At 42.6% G+C, this 21,726-nt stretch overlaps 1 protein-coding gene and 1 non-coding gene across 2 annotated transcripts in view; both read right to left on the bottom strand.

Annotated features, from left to right (window-relative positions):
- The window catches only part of mybbp1a (MYB binding protein (P160) 1a), an 89,539-nt gene that overhangs the window by 33,899 nt on the left and 33,914 nt on the right, over positions 1-21,726 (bottom strand). Inside the window, exons 9-20 of the mRNA XM_048612397.1 lie at positions 18,689-18,978; positions 16,070-16,180; positions 15,122-15,247; positions 14,703-14,909; positions 12,054-12,162; positions 10,170-10,266; positions 8,395-8,546; positions 7,392-7,490; positions 5,293-5,454; positions 3,667-3,840; positions 1,366-1,523; positions 484-618 (exon numbers count right to left, since the gene is read on the bottom strand). Of these exons, the coding sequence (XP_048468354.1) occupies positions 484-618; positions 1,366-1,523; positions 3,667-3,840; positions 5,293-5,454; positions 7,392-7,490; positions 8,395-8,546; positions 10,170-10,266; positions 12,054-12,162; positions 14,703-14,909; positions 15,122-15,247; positions 16,070-16,180; positions 18,689-18,978 (1,820 nt within the window). The remainder of the gene's footprint in view (positions 1-483; positions 619-1,365; positions 1,524-3,666; positions 3,841-5,292; positions 5,455-7,391; positions 7,491-8,394; positions 8,547-10,169; positions 10,267-12,053; positions 12,163-14,702; positions 14,910-15,121; positions 15,248-16,069; positions 16,181-18,688; positions 18,979-21,726) is intronic.
- Positions 2,534-2,670, bottom strand: LOC125486219. The gene has a single exon (XR_007264909.1). It is a non-coding gene; the product is annotated as a small nucleolar RNA SNORA50 (small nucleolar RNA).

Here is a 21,726-nt window from a genome sequence, read left to right as displayed (position 1 = left end):
CTATCACCCAGAAATACAAGAACAGCAGGCACATGGCAACTCCTCTCCAAGCTACCCACTATCCCGACTTAGAAATTTATTGTTGTTCCTTCATCACCTCTGGGGCAAAATCCTGTAATTACCACCATAACAGTACAGTCAGTCTTACTTACACTTCTGCTGCTCTTGTACTTCTGGGTGGTTGAGCTTGCAAGTGTGGGAGGTGCTGTAGAAAAAGCACGTAGTGACTCAAAAAGGCAGCTCATCGTCAGCTTGTCCACAGTGATTAGAGTAGGGCAATAAACGCTGGCCCAGCCAAGGATGGTCATATCCCATGAACAAACAATTGCTTCATTGAACAAATAGTCACCTCCATAAATGCTGACCTGAGCAAGCCAACACACTGTGAACCCTGACCCAAACAGACACCTCTATGAACCCTGACCCAAGCAGACCATTCACGTGAACCCTGATCTGAGCAGAATTTTCTTTGACATGATGTACCTGAAACAATACAGTGATACTGAAGAGTCTGGCTGCTTGCAGGCTCGATTTAGCAATCGTTCCATCAACTCATGCAGGTCATCCTTTATCTCAGAGATGTCTCGGCAGTAGCGCTTGGCTTTGCACAGCTGATTCCTGTAGAAGAACAGAGCTTTCACTTAGAGGGAGAAGGAGTGATGTGACAGTGAGTGCGAGTGTGAGTGTGTGCGCCTGTGTGCGGACGGGAGGGGGATTGCTGTCAAAATCACAGGAACAACAAAAAAATTATGGATATTAAAAAGGAGGATCTCGCGACAGGACCTACTTGACTGTGAATGCAGGGAGCAGCACAAAAGGCAGATTTCTTAGTTAAACACATTGTCTCAGACAAGAATTCCACTGGTATTAGAGGAAAGTAAAGAGGATGATCTATAATGAGGCACTGCCTTGATGGACTGAATGTCTGTTTCAATAATTAATTTAGCGTGGCACAATGTCATCCATGGAAGCAGATCGCTGTGTCCTACAACTTGTAACTCGCACAGTCTGCTGCTCAAGTCATTGTCAAAATCCTTGAGAGATGCACAAATTCACTGGCTGCAGTGATCGTGGTGGGGTGTATAAAAGGCTGGATCCCTGTACTCAGTACAAACAGCCCTCCCACACTACCCATGACCAATCCAGTCACAATCACATCGACAACGTGACAAGCAAATGTAGGATGAAATTCCAGGCCCTGCTCTTAAAACCCTGCAGCAACTGGCTCCCTGTAAATTTAACCTGAAATTATCAGCAGAAGTGCAGCGAATGATCCCAATCCCTAACTTGTAGATCACGGTACTGCAGCATAACTACTACAACTAAATAATTGCCAAAGTCACAAAGAAAATGCAAATCACTGACTTGAAAATGTCTGCAGTCTTGCGGAGGAAGTCTTGCTCCTGCTTGTCTGAGTGAGAGCTTGGGGTCGCTTCAATAATTGCAATCAAGGGCTCAATAATGTCAAAGACAAGTGGGCTTTCAGGCTGTTTCGCAAGGAACACTTCAATGAAGTCCAGGACCTGAAAGAGACCAAGAGGAGGATCTGTTAGAAAATATAAACAGAGACATAATCAGGGAAAAACACCATCCAAACACACTGGGACAACAGTGCATAGGAGAAAAGAAATGATCACGTAACTCAAATACACAAACAATTAATACACATGGGACAAAAGTAAAATGGGATAAGGACTGGAAGGGGTTCAGAGATGGTTCACCAGGATGTTGCCTGGATTGGAGCATTTTAGCTATGAGGAGGGGCTGGATGGGCTTGAGTTGTTTTCTTTAGAGAACAGAAGGTCGACAGTGGATCTGATAAGAGGTGTAGAAGATTATGAGGGGCTTGGACAAGGTGGATAGAAAGCAGCTGTTTCCCCTAGTTGAACGGCTAATAAGAAAGAGGCATAATTTCAAGGAGAAAGGCAAGTGGTTTAGAGGGGACTTGAGGAAAAATGCTTTTGGCCAGAGGGTGGTGGGAGTATTGAATGCACTGCCTGGGAGGGCAGTTGAGGCGGAAACCTCAACCTTTAAAAGGTACATGGACGAGCAATTGAAATGTCAATAACATTCGAGATTATGGGCCAAGTGCTGGAAAGTGGGACTAGGTAAGGCAGGTCAGCACAGACTCAATGGGCCAAAGGTCAGCTTCTTTGCTGACTCTGATTGTCCTGTGATTGGGGCATTCTGTATCCAGTGTTCTTCAACTGTGGTATACTGCCACCTAATGGTCAGGAGGTGGTGGAGAAACTGCAGTGAATCCACATTCAGCAACATCCCTGAACTGTGATTGCAGATTCTGAAACAAATAATGTGGCCAGCTTACTAAACATCATGAGGAAAAGATAGCCAGGGTTGCAGTTAAACACCTTAATCCCTAAAGTTGCAACAGAGAGTCTTCAAGTTAATTACAAGCCTGAGATCATAAAAGAGTTATATCCCATCAGGACTGTACCATACAGTTTTGTTAAACAATGGCTGTTTTGCAGGTTTTTAAATTAATCAACTTTACCTTTTGAAAATTTAAATAACTGTATGTGGCTTGCTTTTAAAAGAGCTTCCCAGTTTGCAGTGTTGAGAAGCCCCAGTTATAACAAGCATTTTCTTTAGCACTATTGCTTGGCCTGTGAAGTTACAGATCAGGACAGCACAGGTTCAAAGATAGTGCATTACCAAGATTATTTCAGGATGATGGCCATCAATGGGCACTTTTTGACTCCTCAGTGAATACGTTAATAAAATAAAGCAAATTGGTCTTAATACAACACCACCATCAGCTGGTGTGGAGATGCACTGCACCTCTCTACCAGAGTCAAGCACTATTAAATGTTTCAGAGATTGTACTTAATTTACTCAACACATTTAATACTAAGTGAATGAGTCATTCCAAACAGAAACTAATTATAATATCAGATTACACACTCCAAGATCACAAACTTACAGTAGAAAGTACTTCATTAGCTTGCTGCAAGACTACAATAAACTGGCATTTACTTCCTCAGCACTGGTATGGCACTGTTCACAAGGAAGCTGGGATTCGCAGTAGTTGCAAAATATTATTGTAAACCTATCCTTTAATGTTTAAGATGCTTTCTACAAAGATACCAGCTAACTGGCTGGGAGGATGTTACCATGAGCCTATAAGGTATCAGTAAGCCGCCCATAAATCTCAGGCTGCAGATCAGAACAATCCTGGACAAATTTGGTCAAGTCAATCAAATTCCTCTGAAGATTCCAAATGTGCAGTTTACAAACTCAATTTCCTTTTGCCCGAGCACTTAATTTTCATTTCTGAAGAACAAAAGGGGAATTGAGATGACAAAAAGAAGAACAGAAACAGGTGGTTGATATGATATGGAACGTGGCTGAAGCAAATTCAGTAGGAAATTTCAAAAAGGAATTGGATAAATACTTGTAAAGGAAAAAAAAATTGCGGGAAGAGAGCTGGAAGTGGGGTGCAATTCAGAAAAAGATCCAGAATGGGCACAATGGACTAAATGGCCTTCCATGTAATAATTTTCTGTTCAATTATGGAGTAAAAGACATTTTTGAAATTCTACAGAAGAAAATAACAAGATGTAATTTTGGTTAAAAATAACATTTTGCTAACGTTCAAAGTTTAATCTGAAACGGTGTACCAGCTGCTCTTTGCACGTTGCCACATACCTTCATTTTGAAATCTGTGTGCAAGGTCTTCTCTTTCCTCAGCTTTGCCTTCTGATCTTTCTTAGCTTGAAGATGTTTCTTATGTTCAGCAAAGAGGGAGGAGATGTTTTTGTCCAATGCCATCATCGTCTCGTCATCCACCTCCTCCTCGTCACTGCTCTCCCCTTCCTTGCACTGTAGAGGTTGAACACAGAGATGTAGGCAATGGCCAAAGCTGCAGCTTCGATTTCAAAAGCTTCCTTCAGATCAGACTCAGCTACTTCTCGATCAAACTTTTTCTGAACAAGCCCGATTGTTATAAATCAGACAGTTTTTTTATTCACTCGTGGGATGTGGGCATCATTTTTATTACCCATCCCTAATTTGATTTGATTTATTATCGTCACATTACCCAAGTACAGTGAACAGTTTTGTTTTTGTGCAGTATAGGCAGATAACAACACACGAAGATCATAGGGTGATTGAACAGAGCGAGGAATGTAAAGTTACGGCTGCAGAGAAGATGCACAAAAAGGAAGGTCAACATTAGATTTGAAATTTTGAGAGGTCCATTCAGAAGTCTAACAACAGTGGGAAGAAGCTGTGCTTGAGCCTGCTGGTATATGTGTTTAAGTTTTTGTACATTCTGTCTATCAATTGCCCCTGAGAAGGTGGTGGTGAGCTTACTTCTTGAACCATACAGTCCATGTGCTCTAGGTTGAGCCACAATGCCCTTAGGGAGGGTATTCCAGGATTTTGACCCAGTGATGGTGAAAGGACGAAAAATATATTTCCAAGTCAAGATGTTACAGCAGCACTCAGATAAACCAATGTAGAAATTACACCTTGCATTATCACCGACTGTAGCCCCGTGTCAGCTTAACTCACTGCAAACACACCCAAGTCGTAAGATTGTGAGCACAAACCCCAGGCTGATACATTGCAGCAGTGCTAAAGAAATGCTGCCCTTCTGATGTGCTAATAATCGAGGCCTCATTGGTCCTCTTAGATGGCAGCAAAAGATCCCCATTGCACTGTTTCAAGCAGAACGAAACAGCTTTTCCAGGCATCGTGGCATGTAGTTTACCCTTTATCATAATCACATGGTGATTCAGAGACCTTCCTGTGCACCTATTGTTGTTACAAAACAATAGTGACTAGATTTCAATAAATACTCATTGATTATACTCCATCTCAGCGCATTATTAGGAATTGAAAGTGCTATATATCTATGCAAATTCTCTCTCATAGAATCCCTACAATGTGGAAACAGGCCATGTGGCCCATCGAGTCCACACCTACCCTCTGACGAGCATCCCACCCACATCCACCTTATCCCTGTAAGCCTGCATTTCCCATGGTTAATTCACCTAGCCTACACAGGCTTGGAAACTTTGGGCAATCTAGCATGACCAATCCACCTAACCTGCACATCTTTCTTTCCTTCAAATGCACCCAGTTCATGATTAATGACACGAGATACAGATTTGTGGAAACGCATGTTTTTTTTTAAAGCTTTCATTGCTAAAACATGAAGCACCCAGCTTCGATCACTGAAGGTCAGAACCACTCTCAGAGCTCCTATATTACAATGCACCCAAAGTCTGACTTGTGATTCATCCTCTTGCCAAGATCAAAAAAACTTACGGCTGCACGGCCTGCCTGCAGAACCTTCATCAATTCCATGCGAAAGTTGTCGTCTACAGCCTCGTCCTCAGCAATTTCCTCCTCACTATCATCATCGTCATCAGCATCATCAGCATCATCCTCACCCCCCTCAGATTCATCGCTGTCACTCTCATCCTCCACCTAAAAGAGTAATACATATACACTATAAATCATTACAAGCATCAAGAGATGTGAAAATAAATGAAGATGTAAAGCACACACAAGGGGCCAGAATCTCTTCAAATATGGCCATGATGCACCTTTGGTCAGTAGTATTACTTGCTATAATAATCCAATACTACATTCTTTGAAAAAAAAAAGAGAAATTTCATTTCAGCTCACCCAGGAGATTATAAGGCACCTTGTGGGATAGGAGACAACACATGCAAATATTTAAGATGTCACGATAAATGAACAGGCCAGAGAAGTTCTTGTCCCCAGTGCTTCTGAGCGAGTTCCAAACTTTAGCCAATGGCCTTGAGTACATGAATTGCACAGAGCCATCGCCCACGTTAAGCTCCAGTTCTGTACTGTGTTAAGAAATAGGGGTGAAATAGGAGTAAAAGACAATGGTAGCAGACACGGGGGCAATAAAATTGGTCACTCAGGGCTCCCACTTCTAGAGATGGCACGGTGTGAATGGCAGAGTAGTAGAGGATCAAGCTTTGGTGTGTTGCTACTGACAATTGAATAGTTTGCTGATATAGAAAGAGTGAGCACTTGGGTTGAGTATTCAATAAGTCACACTTACTAGGGATCGCACAGATGTCTACATATTGAGAAGAAATTGAAAAAGATTATATTTTTAATTAATTACTTATCTGTTAATAATTTTTATTCTATAGAAGGAGCGCATGAAAATTCCACCAGACTGATTCCTGGGATGTTGGCACTGTCCTGTGAGGAAATTGGACCTGTACACTCTAGAGTTGAGAGGCGATCTCATTCAAGCATACAAAATTCTTACAAGGCTGAACAGCCTAGATACAGGCCATTTAGAACCTAATGGGAGAGAGTCATCATGGGTTTTGAAAGGAGAAACTGTGTTTTAACTAACTTGGAGGCTTTTTTTTTACAGAAAGCACATTGATGTGATGGACATGGACTTTCAGAAAGCCACACAACAGACTTATGAGGAAAGTTGTAGGTCATGATATAAAAGAGACACTGGCAACATCAGTACAATGTTGGCTGAGTGACAGGAAACAGAGTAAGAGTCAGTGGATACTTTTCAGGTAGGAAGAAGGTTTGTGGTGGAGATCCCCAGGGGTCAGTAAGGGACCTTTGTTTCTCCTGATCTACATTAATGATGGAGGCCTAGGTGTGCAAAGGACAATTTCAAAGTTTGTGGAAGATCCAATACTTAAGGAAGAATTTTAAACTGTGAGGGGGACTATGTAGATCTTCAAAATAACACAGACAGGTGAGTGAATGAGCAGTAAGGTAGCAGATCAAGTCCAATTCAGAGAAATGTAAGGTAATGCATTTTGGTAGGAAGAACATGGACAAACATTATAAAAAAGGGTACAGCAGCAGTGCATCCTGGATGCATATGTGGACAGATCATTGAAGGTGGCAGGACAGGTGGAGAGAGTAGTTAATAAAGCATACAGTATTCTGAACCTTACCAATATATTAATTATTAACAGAGGCCTACAGTACAAGAACAAGGGATTACGCTGAAAGTGTACAAGTCCCTTGTTAGACCTCAGCTGGATTATTGTGCATTGTACTGGGTTATTTAAGGGGGATCTCCCAGAGTCAGCAGTGCGTCATTCTGGTCACAGCAATTGCTGCTGGAACACCTGCACATTATCAGGAAGCATTAGAACTGAACGCTGTGCATTCTGTCCATCTGCTAAAGATGATTCTCCCCAAGAGGCAGGCAACAGCTGTGAAAGAGGTCAATCTGGCATTGAGATTAAAAAGCAACCTTAAAAACAAGAGTCAACAAAAAAATAGAGGGGACTTGATACCTTTTCATTAAAACTGGATGTCAAAACATAAATATACAGTCCAGGTTGAAGTTTCTAAACACTGAGTTACACTTCAGCTAGAGTTTTGGATGAAAATCTAACCTCATCTCCAGATGACTGCTTGACCTTCTTTGTTTCCTCAGGCTCTTCAGTCACCATCAGGGCGCTGTCTTCACCACTTTCAGATTCCGGTTTGAAGACCTGTTTAAGGGGAGCTGATTTTAGAGCTAATTCTGGACATTTCAGGGAGCAAGCCATTAGCCTCAAACAGGCAATAGTAGGTAATGCGAACACCACTCAATCCTATACATAATCACCGCAATGTTGGTGTCAGCTTAGATTGCCGCTAACATCTGGGGATATTACAAGAGTTGGATTAAAAAGTTGCTGAAACCGGGCAATGGTTTGCACATAGGGGATACCGAAGGGATGAGAGGAGGAACATTTAATGTGAAATTTCCAGCCTTCGAGGTGGGTGGAAGTGGAGATGATCAATGATTTCAAAAGGATACTGGAAATACACTTGAGAGAAATATACTATCAGGGCAACAAGGACAGAGCAGGGAAGTGGGACCAACTGGATGACCCTGCATGGAGCTGGCATGGAAGCAAAGGGCCAGATGTCCTCCAACTCTGTACCTGTATGATCTATGCTGATGCAGACCACTTACTGCATCCATTGAGTACCTCATTCACAGCACTCTGGCCATTTTATTTTGGTAGGAAGAACATTCCAGCTGCCATTTTATTTCTGATGGATGTGCTGGTTGTCAAACATCTCCCCTAGTTTGTAACAATCATCACAAAAAAATGAAGTGAATCCAATGCCACTGTGCAAACTACCGCCATGAGCAGGACACCACCAAATGAACAACCTGGCTTTCAGCCTGAGATACCCGACAGACTGACCCAGCTGTCAGCCCAGGACCCCGCCACACGGACCCAACCACGCTGTCTGAAAGATAGCACTCTGTCAGTACTACACCAGAATGTTTTTGAAGTGGGACAAGAACAAAGAAAGAAGGAAAGAGAAGTAGAGAAAGAGAGGAAAACCAAGTCAAACAATTGTAAAGGTGTAAACACTGGATTCTACAATGTTACTTACATCCAGGATGAGTTGCAAGGCTGCCTTGGTGATGCGAGGACAAATCCGCACAAACACCGTTTTTGAGACCTGCCGCATCAAACGACTTGGTTGGGAGAGAAAAGACAGCAAGATTTCAACGACAACCTCCACCCACTCCGGTTCTTCCTGGTCTGAAAACGACAAGAGACAGCTTGAGAAAATTAATTTACCTTGTTCTTGTTTGACACAGAAACTTAGCTATCAAGCACTCCCAATTACACAGGAGGCATCTGTAATGTGGTTGCATTTTCCATGAACACTGAATTTGTCCTTAAACATCTGTCACACCAACAACTGATGGATCTGCCCAAGAGGCCGCTCATCTCCTCTCTACTGTTTCCAGGCAGTGACCTGGTTATCCTGACTGGCCAGGCTGCTAGAACTCCCTGAAATTCTGGTTCCTCCTGAACCACAGGGTCACTACTAGATTCATCACACCCTCTTCATCCCCAAGAAGCAATCACAGTAAGGAACGAAGGACTTCTTAAATTGAAAATCTGTCAGTTAAAATGCTCAGTACTACATTATATCTGTGCACCACGCCTTGGGTAGGATGTCCTGGCTTTGGAGTGGGTGAAGTGCAAGTTCAGCAGAACTTTGCTGGGGATCAAAAGGGATAAGTTATGAGGACATATTGCATAATGAAACTTGCAGTCCCTTGAATATATTAGATTTAGAGTGACCCAAGGTTTTCAAGTTAAGATAGATTTAAAAAAGTACTGTGCCTTCTGGTGAGTGTCCAGATTAGGGCATAACCTAAAAATTCAAGCGAGGTCATTCAGGGGTGATGACCTGAGCGAGTGTCTTCACACAAAGGGTCATGGAAAACTGATACGCTTCTCCATTAAAAGCTGCTGAGGGTAGGCATCAAGTGAAAATTTCAAAATGGAGATTGCTAAATCACGAGACATAAAGTGAAGGTACAAGTTGGCCTGGATTCAAATGAATGGAGGTACAAGATCAAGGCAGTGAACACTTAGGGTAATATTCTTTATTGAGGTTGGGAGTACTTTAAATAGATTATGCTTCTACAGTACATTTTTGCATTCAGCTTTCCTCCCAAAGCTTTATACTAAGATAAAGAACCTACTAGGCCCAGACCATTTTAGGCAATAGCAGACCTGTGTTTAAAGATAGCTCTTGTGTTGTGTTTAAGAACATATCCATGAAAAGTATCTCATCAGTAACAAAAACTCGGTGTTGAACAGGAATGGGCTTTAGTTTCAAAGCCACAATTTTACGACCAAGCACGTAGGCACCATTGGTCTCTACACATTACACAACATTACACATTTAGAGTGAATTAGGGTGAAAGTCCCCTTTAACACATTCAATGGAATCCTCTAAATACACTCTGGCAGCAAATGATGGTTAATAGATATGATACAGGCGAGGGAATTCTGTCTGTCCTGGAATTAGGAAATTAGCAGCACTGAAAAAGACCTTTCAAACTGTTTGTTGGTGCATATACCCCATACAAGCCCACTCCCATCCAGCATCATTCTCTCTCAATTCCACTCTCCTTCAATTCTGCCTCAAGGCTCCTATTTAAAATACCAAAGTTATCCATTTCAAAACATTCCACAAGGCAATGATTTCCACATTTGCACCCTTTGAAATTGCTGAGAGGCATTGGGTTTCACCCCGCTGTTACACAGTTGGGCCACACATAACCATATTGTACCATCTTCAGAATGTTGGAGGGTTGCAATAATGAAACACACACAACCTACGTTGAAGGGGGTGGTACTGACCCATTGCGGACTTGGACTGCCTTTTCCTTTTCTTCTCCGATGCTTTCTGCAGACATGTGTGCAGGTCACTCAATAGGGCCACAGAATCGTCACCATTCTAAACAGAAAAAGACAGAAGAGCTCAAGACAGCTTGGGAAAACAGCAGTATTGGCAAGGTGCTACATTTACTCTCAACACTTGAGATTTGCCACCATTTTCTTAATGGTTGCCCTTCCTGCAGGGTTTGTTAAAGTTGCTTACACATCTTTAAATTCAACAGATGCAGAGCAAACATCCAGTGATGAGATCAATGAGCATAGGCACTGGAACAAAAAAGCTACAATTACAAAATTCCTGCTTAGTCAGGAGTTCTGTCACAATCCAAAGAGATCATGCCTCACCTTCAATACTGCTTTAAAGCCACTCACTAAAGGAACAGGAATCGATTTAATTCCCTGTTGAATGTTTTAACTGCAGCATGTGGCCATCCATGATGAAGGGCAAGCTGTATGGTTCAGCTTTTTTTGCACATGGCAGGGAGTGGAGAGGGGTAACAAAAATAATGACAAATGCCAAGAAAAGGTGTTCTGGATCAGACAATATCTAGATGATGAAAATGTACCTGCCACCTGGAATATTCCTGGTAATTTGGGATTCTCAACACATTTACCAGTCAACAGCATAACAGTTAGCTCAATCCCAGATGGCAGCAGTGGAGCTTCTGTGGCAGGAAACTAGTGAAACATTTAGCAGACTGTCTGACAATATAAATGTGAGGTACTATTGTTGAAGAGACTCCTCGATACACTGGAACAATACATTCACTCATTCTACACATCATTTCAAAGTATGTGTGTTTGTCACAGGATCATTTATAGCTGTTGGCTACAAAATCAAGCTGCAAAGGGAGTAATAGGTTTCAATTCCCTTCTTCTCATCTCCTGATGCCACCCTTAGTAGCAATGAAGTTTAACTTAATGTTGAGGCCCATCAGCCAGCAAGTTGGAAGATTTTGAGAATGTGCTTTCATAAAGCCAGAGGGAGGGTTGCTCAATGATAAGACTGGTGTCTCTAGGGTGGGGTGGATTGAGAATCTGCATGGAGACTCAGTTGGAATTCAGCCAATTGTAGAATGAACTATGTCCCCAAGGGTGCTGGGGTACTAACAGAAGCTGTGGTATGAATGCTGATCTACTGTTTCCTTATCAAAAGGCCAAGTGGCAGACTAATTACCTTAAACTCAGCAAATGAGATGGCTGCCACTTGACAATCAATGAACTGTCTAGTTTAACATACTTAATAAATAAAATTCTCAGAAGATAAAATTGCACTGCTTGCCAATCTTTCGCAGGTACTCAAGATTCTAACTTTGCCTCTATGGAGTTTGCCAATCTATTTACAAGGAAGGAAACCTGCTATCCTTGTCGACATGAATGTGATCAACTAGCAAGTGGCCTAGCTAGTCAGTGTCTCCTCAGGCTAATTTAGAGATGAATAATAAATACCAGCCTTGCCAGTGGCCCTCATATCTGAAGCACAAAGTAGTTCTGTGAAGAAGACTCCTGGTGGGTAGTACCAGGGGAGAGTCACAGTGCTGACCTCCTTCTGTCCACATTGTGTTGATGCTTTCAGGAAAGGAAGGAAGTTAACAGAAGACCACGTGGTTCATCACTTTCTGCAGACTTCAGACAAAAGATGATTTGAACTCATCAGGATGAGAAATTTTTCCAGACACTGTACATTATCCTGTTCTTAAAAGATACCAAATCGTATAAGATGCTCGCATTTAAATTGCACTGTTTTACCAGTCCCGGCTTCCCAGATGCTGGGCTGATGTAATACGGCTGAAAGGTTTATACTGCATTAAAGAAACCTTTGGGATAGTGAGAGTGACCTAGAAGTACCTTGAAGAGATGAATGCCAACGAGCAGGAACAGCAACTGAAAGGCTGAAATCTCCAACTGCTCTGATTTCTTTGAATTTTTCTGCAGACCTTTGACAGACTGGAGCATTCTGTGAATGAACAAGTAACTCGTGAGCACATGCAGTGACCGCTTCAATGCATTCAGTGACAAACATGGGTCAACTTAGCACAAGGAATGCTCTAATTTTAGTATACATGGCACAGATCTATTTTGTTACATCCTGATTTTGATTATATAAGAAAAATTGGCTATGTGAACATTTCTGGTTGATTTTAACAGGATATAGTTGTAGTGGCAGCTGGATAGTGAACCATTAACCAGTCCAACCAAAGATAGCTACCCAGAATAATACACAAAATATGAGATAATCCAGCCAGCTCTAGCTCCTGAGGAACAGGGGGGAAAAGAACGGAATTATGATTGAGCTGTCTCTTGGTGGTGTAGTGTTAAAATCACTGGACTACTAATGCAGAGGCTGAAGTTAATGCTCTGAGGAAATGGGTTCAAATCCCATCACAAACACCAGTGGAATTTAAAGTCTATTCATAAAACTGGAATATGTAACAAGTTTCCATAACAGTGACCATGATGACAATTTTTTTTTTAAACAACAATCAATCTGGTTCACTAACAACAGAAATTGCTGAAGAAACTCAGCACATCTGGTAGCATCTTCTTCGAAAGGATCATTGGATTCTAAATGTTAACTCTGCTTCTCTCTCCCAAGATGCTGCCAGACCTGCTGAGTTTTTCCAGCAACTTCTGTTCTGGTTTCAGATGTTCAGCATCCACAATTCTTTGCTTTATCTGGTTTGCTAACATCCTTTGGGCAAGAAAACCTGCCTTTGTCATCCAGGCTGACTACATGCAACTTGAAACCCCTAGCAATGTGATTGCCTGCCCTCTGAAATGGTAAGCCACCCAGATCAAGGGCAATTAGGAGCAAGCAACAAATGCCAGCAAAACCCGCTGTCCCATGAATGAGTAAAGAGAAAAAAAATCATTTGTACTATCTTTAATTCCCACATTCAAGAGTATTTTCCACCTTGCAGCTATCTACATCCAACAGTAGCACACCCAGTATAGTCATAGGGTTGTACTGCATGGAAACAGACCCTTCGGTCCAACATGTCCATGCCGACCAGATATCCTAAATTAATCTAGTCCCATTTGTCAGCATTTGGCCCTTATCCCTCTAAACCTTTCCTATTCATGTACTCATCCAGAAGCCTTTTAAATGTCATAATTGTACCAGCTCCACTGGCAATCTTCAACGTCCCAGGGGAAATAGCCCCAGCCTATTGAGCCTCTCCCAATAGCTGAAACCCTCCAACCTTGGCAACATTTGTTAAAAATCTTTACGGACCCTTTCAAGTTTAACAACATCTTTCCTATAGCAGGGAGGAAGGTGAAATTGAACAAGAGAACCTTACATTGGCTTATTTGTCTGATCCTTGGCTTTCCAAAAGTGGCAAAGCATTTATTAGACTGTGACCCCAGGCACCTTCCTTCACAAATTAATTAAACGCTAACTTAAGATAGGAGCAAATATAGATTTTACAAATGCTCAAACACCTCAAGGATACCCAAAATGATAGCACACCTGTTCTAGATAACTTATCCATACCATTTTCTCACAGACCAGGTAACATTTGTATTTAATTATTTTCTGAAGGCAGATAGTCTTCCCTCCAGCCTTCAATCTTGGAGAAAGCCATTCCAGGATTTGATCACATTGGTAAAGTTCGGCTTCAGCATCTTCCTCTCCCTGAACCTACAGTTTTATTTATTATACTTGCCTATGCTGGAGCTTCCCTTCTCTATATCTGCCATGCTCAGACTGTGTAAGAGAGAAGCTATCTCCCTCTGACTTCAGATTACATCATCACGTAATCAAGATTGGCACTCCACTGCAGGACTGAGGCATTGCTGCCAGGTCAGAAGCACCATCCTTTGGTCTGCCCTTTCAACTGGGGACAAAAGGTCACAAAGAGCATAATAACGGGATAGGGGAGTTCTCCTTAGTCTCATTAATGTGCATCCCTCAATCAAATTCACCAGAAACAATTGAAAAGTCATTTATTACATTTTTTGCTATTTTTTAAAGAACTTGTTATGCTTAATGGCTGCCAGGTTTGTGTACAGTTCCTGTTTGACCAAGCTACAAATGTAACACATCAAGAACCGTCAGAGACAAATATTAATAGGGTGATAAGCCGCATCATACAGGAGATACCTAGTACATTCTGTTGTAAACGGAAATATTAAAAAAAAACTTGCATTTAAAAAACACTTCAGGAGACCAAAGTGCTTTACAACCCATTAAATTTTTTTAATAGGGTACACAGCTAGGGCAATGCAGGGAATGCAGTCAATTTTGTGCACAGCAAGTTCCTACTAACAGTAAGGAAATAAATGATTACTTTAACTGCGCAAGTAGCATTCCTACCTATGAATAATCCAGGCACCGGATTGTGCATTATTGGCAGAGTTTTACTACTTTGAAGGATTATACATCCAGGGCAGATGCTTAAGATAGTATTCAGGAATAATTGTACTAAAAGGCAGACTGATAGGCCCACATAAAAGGCTTCCTACAGTGACACTAATTAGGTTTGGGTTACATACCGGTCCCAGGCCTCTCTCTGCTCTTGCGTAAAGGGTTGGACAAGTCTGATGGAGTCCTTCTTTGACAGCAGGGAATCAGCGTAACAAACCACAGAGTAGATCCACATTTTTCCCTCTGCTGTAAATCCCAGCATGCGTTTTTCATTCTGGCCAACTGATTCAGTGGAGTTGCCCAGTGGAGGTAGGGAATTCAGATGGTTCAACAGACTGGGGACATCAAAAACATACACATCTTGATTATGCAGTATGTGTCACCGTGGATATTAAACAATGTGCCATCAATGATGTGGAGGAAGAGGTGAAAAGTAATCTCCTCCTAAGTTTTATTAATTTTAAACTCTCTGGAAATCCAGAAATACAAAGATAAAGGCTGTATTTTTTGGACGCAAAGTGCAAAAGCAAAGTCTCTAAAAGCTTACCCAAAGAAAGAATTTGCAATCGCATTCCGGGTGGTTGGGTTTAGAGGAATGGTCAGTGTCGCCTCAGTCTCTGGGATATCAGGTGTTTGCTGTTCAGTCACAAAGAAGGTGTGGAAGAAAATGAATCTGGATCCAAAAAGATGGAAAGGTATTAGTTTAGCTTGAAACATAGAATCATGGAAAGAGACCCTTCAGTCCAACTTGTCCATGCTGACCAAATTTCCCAAAGTAAACTAGCCCCACTTGCTTGCATTTGTCCCATATCCCTCTGAAATGGCACAAAGGCAAGAGAAACAGACTGCGCAAACTAGGGCATATACACAAAGGAATGGCAAATAAACAAAAATGCACAGATGAGTGGGAGAAAACACAGAAGAAAGATTATGCCCCTCCTGAAGTTCACAATGAGAGAGCGAACAGCACTGAAATGGCAAAGAACCCTATCCCCAGGTAAGGAAGGAAAACAGTTTCTGTAAACCCCTGGGGTAATATAGTCACTCCCATCCCTGAGCACTATGAATATCAACGCCGGAGGCAACTGCTACCAAGTAAACTTAGCAGCAGCACGGCCTTTTCTCCAGGTATTTTGTTGGTGAAAATGGTCTTTGCACATAGTTAGCTTTGTGCCCTAGCCATGATAACTGCTGAGACCTAAATCCATGATGACAAATACCTTCACAGTTCAGTAAAAGAAAGGTTTGCATCTCATCAACTGGGAAGCAGCCTAGATGTAGGTCCAGTCACCTCTCCCTCACCAAATAAGAGAGAACACGGAACAGCTCAGATACAGGATATCAGATCAACTTGGCACTTGACCTGCTGCCCCGGCCATATTCATAGTCACTATGATCTCTCAGAAATGAGTAAGTTGAAATTGAGGTGGTAAAATTTATTGTAGCAAGTCCTGAGAAGCTACATTATGTACAGCCTCATGCTTTCCCTTCTGACCTGGTAATGTCCATAACCAGGTCTTCCTCTTTCTTCACTTGATTATTATCCACAATTGAGGTGAGCCGTGCAACAATCCACATTCGCAGCCTTGTCACCGAGTGTTGCATTCTGTAAAATATCAGAGAGAGTCAATTCGAGCAGTTTCAGCATGACATACCAAAGCATTTTTACAGCTCAGAAAGATAGCCAACAGGCCCAACTGCAATCCGTCATGGGAGTGGGGGAGGAACCACGGATACGTGGAAAATAGGAATGAGAAATAGGTCTGTCAAGCCCACTCCATATTTCAACATAATCACGGGTGATCCTCTATCTCAATGCCATACTCTTGTGCTCTCCCCACTCCCCTCGACTCCTTCAGCATCTAGAGATCATTTTTTGACCTCATCTCTGCGTCCTTCTGAGGTAGAGAATTCTACAGGCTCACCATTTAGTGAAGAAATTTCTCATTCAGTCCAAAATAGCTTATCAAATATCTTGAAAACTATGACGCCTTGTTTTGAACCCCAGCCAGAGGAAAATCATCCCTGTATCCAAACTGCCAGCCCTGTCAGAATGTTAAGTTTCGATGAAGTCCCCTCTCTAATTTCTAAACTCCAGTGGAAGATAATCATTCAACCACGCTGTTCATTGCATCTTCAAGCCTCTCTTATACATACACCTTCCTAAGCTTTAAAATCCATGCTGTTCATTTACGATTAACTACAGTAGGTTCCAAGGCCTGCAAGGGGGCAAAAAAGGCACCAGCTGGCCATTTTGTTTTCACCACCCATTTTGAAATTATAGCAAAGATAATTGGCAGAGATGTAAAGGGGCATCTGATGTGCCATACCCCTCTTTAGCAATGCAGAAAACAGGAATAGCAGCAGGCCATTCAGCTGATCAAGTCTGCTCCTTTCAGTCAGTATGATTATTGTTAATATGAACACCCACTTTCAATGTCACACTTTTGAGTTCTCCCCATACCCCTTGATGCCTTCAGTATTGCAAAATGAATTTCTTTGTTAAATATAGACAACTCGGCCTCCATCGTCTTATGGGATACGTTAACCCTGATTTCTCTCCACAGATGCTGCCAGACTTGCTGAGCTTTTCCAGCAATTTCTGTTTTTGTTACCCCCATGACCTTATTTTGGGACTTGAAATCTGTCTCAACCCCCAAGTGGGAGGGGGGGGTGGGTGGGGGGGGGAGGGGAAGGCTGTGTGCCTTGGGCTCCTGAACCGCACATTGGGACATCCTGCCTTAATGGAGGAAAGCAAGGAACAGTGGAGAGAGGTGGTAAATTATAGGATTGGTATTTGGGAGCTTGGGGCCAGGTTAATTAACTGGCTTTGATTTTATCTACCATCTTACAATCTGGGGGGTGGGATGGTTTCTTACTTTTGAACCAGACACTCAATAAAATTTGATCTCAATTAGGAACTCTGACTCCTCCAATCTGATTTTTCTGCATCTTTCATCAGTTTGAACATAGGTACATATTACAGGGAGTCTGAAATTTGAATTGATCAGATATACAAAGGACTTATTTGGTTTTAGATGACTTTATGTTGACGGCACAACTGCCACATCACTTCAGCTGACTCTCCTCAATTGATCTTTGATATTCATGCACATGCAGAATGCACTCATGAATGGTTTAATCCTGCGGTCTCAACAACAATCCCATCCCCTACACCCCAGCCTCCCATGGCCTGACCAAGCTGTTTCTTATTTTCTTAACTGAGAGCTGGTCACCCTGTTTGGGACCAGTAACTGACAGTGCGGCTTAACCTGGTTACGGTGAAACGGCCAGAGTTAGACGAGTGTGTTATCTCAGCGATGTGAACGGCTGGAGGAGAGAATGATCCCTCTTGAATGATCCAAGCTGAGACAGTCACAGGCCTTCATGCCAGTAGCAAGCTTGGCTCCCTAGTCATCTAGTGGCATCTCCTGTTTAAATGTGGTATTATGGGGAAGTCCAGTGAACATACCCTCATCTACATCAACGGAACTGAGGCTGAGAGAGTGAAGAGGGTCAAGTTCCTCAGAATGACGATAACCAACGACCTGTCCTGGACATCCCACGTAATTGCGACAGCCAAGAAGGTACAACGATGCCTCTTCTTCCTCAGGCGGCTCAGGAAATTTGACATGTCCATAGGGTCCCTCACCAACTTCTACAGATGCACCACTGAAAGCATACTGTCCGGGTGCATGACGGCCTGGTACGGAAACTGCTCTGCCTGACAGAAAGAAACTACAGAAGGTGGTGTGGACAGCCCAGACCATCATGGAAGCCAACCTTCCATCCATGGACTCTATTTACACGGGGCTCACTGCCACGGAAAGGTGACCAACATCAAAGACCCATCACACCCCGGTATCGACCTCCTACAAACTCTTCCGTCAGGCAGAAGATACAGAAGCCTGAACACACGCACGGGCAGATTGAGGAACAGCTTCTTTCCGACCGCTATCAGACTGTTGAACGGACTCTAGCCTCAATACTGTAACCTGCAATGCCTTGAAGTCTTTTTGATCTGTACATCCTTTGCTTGCTGTGATCTGCCTGTACTGCTGTAAACAAAGCTTTTCACTGTATTTCGCTACACATGACAAAATCAATCACTTACAGGCCAGGTCGTTGTTTGTCCTCCTTCTGTCGTTTGGTGCTGAAATCCAAGCAGGCTTCAAGGTCTGGATTGATGAACATATTTTTCAGCCATTTGACATAGTTCAATAAAACTGAGGGCTGTAAGTGACGGATCACTTTCCAATAGCTGGGAATCACAGGGTAACCCTGGTTAGTGAGGCACGAGAACTTGGTAATTACTGTGAACTGCTTCTCAGCATCCTGGGTGCTTTCAAGAAAGGAGTCAACGTAGGTCTCCATTTCTGGTGCAAACTTGAACCTGTCTGGCAGCTGAGAGAGAAATGTTGTAGTTAATGATCTGATCCCCAACCACAGGCCCATTTGGAACAATGCTGCATTACATTCCAGAGGAAAAAACATGGACACATCTGAGATGACCCACCTATAGAGCCACTTTTAAAGTAGAAATATGTCCCAAGACAGCAGCATAAATCAGAAAAAAAATCAACCGTGAGCCACAGAATATGATATTAGGAGGATGTGTTGGACATGGTGACTGAGGTTGGGATCAATGGCTCCAGCTAATAGTACATATGTAAAAGTGGACCAGCTTAATGATAACAAGGATGTGTGGTCAGAAGCTTAGCCCAGGGTCAGTTTGGAAGATCAGGCTGAGTTAGGGTCAGATGGTGGCCAGGGGAATAAAGTTGTGGTGCAGCCTGATGACAAAGATTTTGGACACTCCAATAATTAATTGGACAAAATCTCAGTACACCTATGTTGGAACGTCAGGTGAGTAATCTGGCATGGCAGAGGTAGATAGTTTATTTTTAAAAGAACTGAAGAGGGCAGTATGGTGGCTCAGTGGTTAGCACTGTTGCCCCACTGTGCCAGGGATCTGGGTGTGGAGTTTGCATACCCTCCTCGTGTCTGCGTGCATTTCCTCCAGGTGCTCCGGTTTCCTCCCACAGTCCAAAGATGTGCAAGTTAGGTGGATTGGCCATGGGAAATGCAGGGTTACAGGGATTGTGTGGGATGCTCTTCAGAAGGTTGGTGTGGACTTGATGGGCCAAACGGCCTGTTTCCACACTGTAGGGATTCTACGATGATTCTTTGAAAAACCACGTGGGACGTATTACTGCAGAGCTGCTTTGCTCACTAATACACTCCATTCCACCTACAGACCACAGCAGAAATTGGAACCATTTCTTTGGGCGGGTCTGCGCAGCTGAACCTTTGGGTGATTGGAAAAGAAATTGAAGACTTCAGGTCTTAAACTGAGGGAGTTTGTCAACTCTGGGGCCCTATTTTCTAAAAAAAAAATTTCTTCTATCCAACAGAACCACAGAACTCTGAAATTGCTTTGTAAGTACTCTACTACACTATTCAAACAGCTCAGTGCAGTTAAAAAATAAAGTTGTGAAGAAAAGTGTAATGCAGCTTACAGGACAGTCGGCAGTTAAAAATAAACCACAAGTTCAGTTAATATAGGCTGCTACATAGCCACAAAATAGAGATGACTTCCTGGAGCTGCACTTAATTCAAAAGGTCAGCCAGTTGAGCCCAGGGTGCTTTTATTGTGAGACCAGCAACAGTCCATCTACATAGGTGAGTATTTGCCTCATACAGGAGCAGCAAGGCAATGGTTATACAATTAGGGGCTGGCAAGAAGTGTCAAAGAATCCATGTTCTGGGCCTGAACAAATTCCTTTTCAAACTTACTCCCTTCTCTGTGGCTGTTATGCTTGGCCCCAGATTGTTTACCTGGCCATCAGTGTCGGGTGAGACTTGACTGCAAATGAAATTAACGTCTTTGTGCACTAGTTACTTTCCTCCATAGATGATACACTCCTTTTCACATTAAGCAATTTGTTAGCTTTGGCTTAGCAGTAGCTCCACTCCAAAAAATGAACACAATACTTAAACTGGTACTGAAGGTATGCAACACTGTCAGCCAATCTATATCCCATGACCAACATTGCACTGGTTGTTTCCCACATTACTACTGCGGCTACAGTTCAAAAATACTAGATTGGTGACAAAGTACTTTGGGATATCTTGAGGTTGTGAATGTTGCTTTGAAAGGACAAGTTTTTAAAAAATTTCTTGCTGCACCCACAAGCCTCACCACAGCAAGAGAGCAATGCTGGAATGCTGAACAGTTCGAAAAATGCAATCATTATAAACTTTCAAGATTGGTGCAACTCATTAGTGTACTAATTGTGAGTGGACAAAACAGGAATGACAAAGTGTGCATTGACAAGTGGGACAGTGGGAAATGCACAGTGGATGAGGTGAGCAAGCAGCAGGATGCAGTGAGAGGGAGAGTTAGCACATCGAGAAAGAGACCAAGACAGTCAGTGGGTGACAAAGGCAGCAAAGTGGACTGGAAGGTGGTTTCGAGGGGCACTTTGGGTAGATTTACTGCAATACTTCACTGGAGGGAAATACAGAATTTTAAAACGACAATTTATGCATCGTGTGAAGTATGGGCTTGCATGTTTTCAAGCGCTCCAAATACACAGTTAGTTGTGAAAAACTTCAATTAGGAGGCTGCATTTGGGACAGAGGTCATCCTTTACCCACTCAAAATTTGAGTGCTCAAAGCAGCAGGAATTTTAAATGACTGACAGCAAGTCGTTGTAAGCCCCACTTCTGCAGTACAGCACTGCGCTGAAAACTAGGATTTCCTCGCAGTTCACGCAGCTATTTCAATGGTCTTCAGGCTGGCTTCTCACCTTTTGGTTTCTTGGTTTAAGAAGGAGATGTCATGGAGCAATCAAAGGAGGAAAAAGGAGGAGAGAATTTCAGAGATCAAAGCTTTGAAGTTGGTGATGTGTTGTCAAAGGTGGAGCAATTAAAACTCAAGATGCTCAAGAAGCCTGAAATTGAGGAGTATAGACTTTGCAGAAGGTTGTACAGCTGGAGAAGATTACAGAAATGGAGGAAGTGAAGACGTCGAAGGGTTTAAATAAAAGGACATGAACAGAGTTACTTGTGATGATGCAATGGAGCTGCTCCTCATTGGGCATAAATAGAACAGTGGACACAGAATTAAGAAAAACAAGCAAGAAACAC

Source organism: Rhincodon typus, chromosome 26 (genome assembly GCF_021869965.1).
Source record: "Rhincodon typus isolate 14 chromosome 26, sRhiTyp1.1, whole genome shotgun sequence".
Classification (NCBI taxonomy): Eukaryota; Metazoa; Chordata; class Chondrichthyes; order Orectolobiformes; family Rhincodontidae; genus Rhincodon; species Rhincodon typus.
Note: the sequence above shows the minus strand (reverse complement) of the source record. Positions and strands in the feature narration are given on the sequence as shown.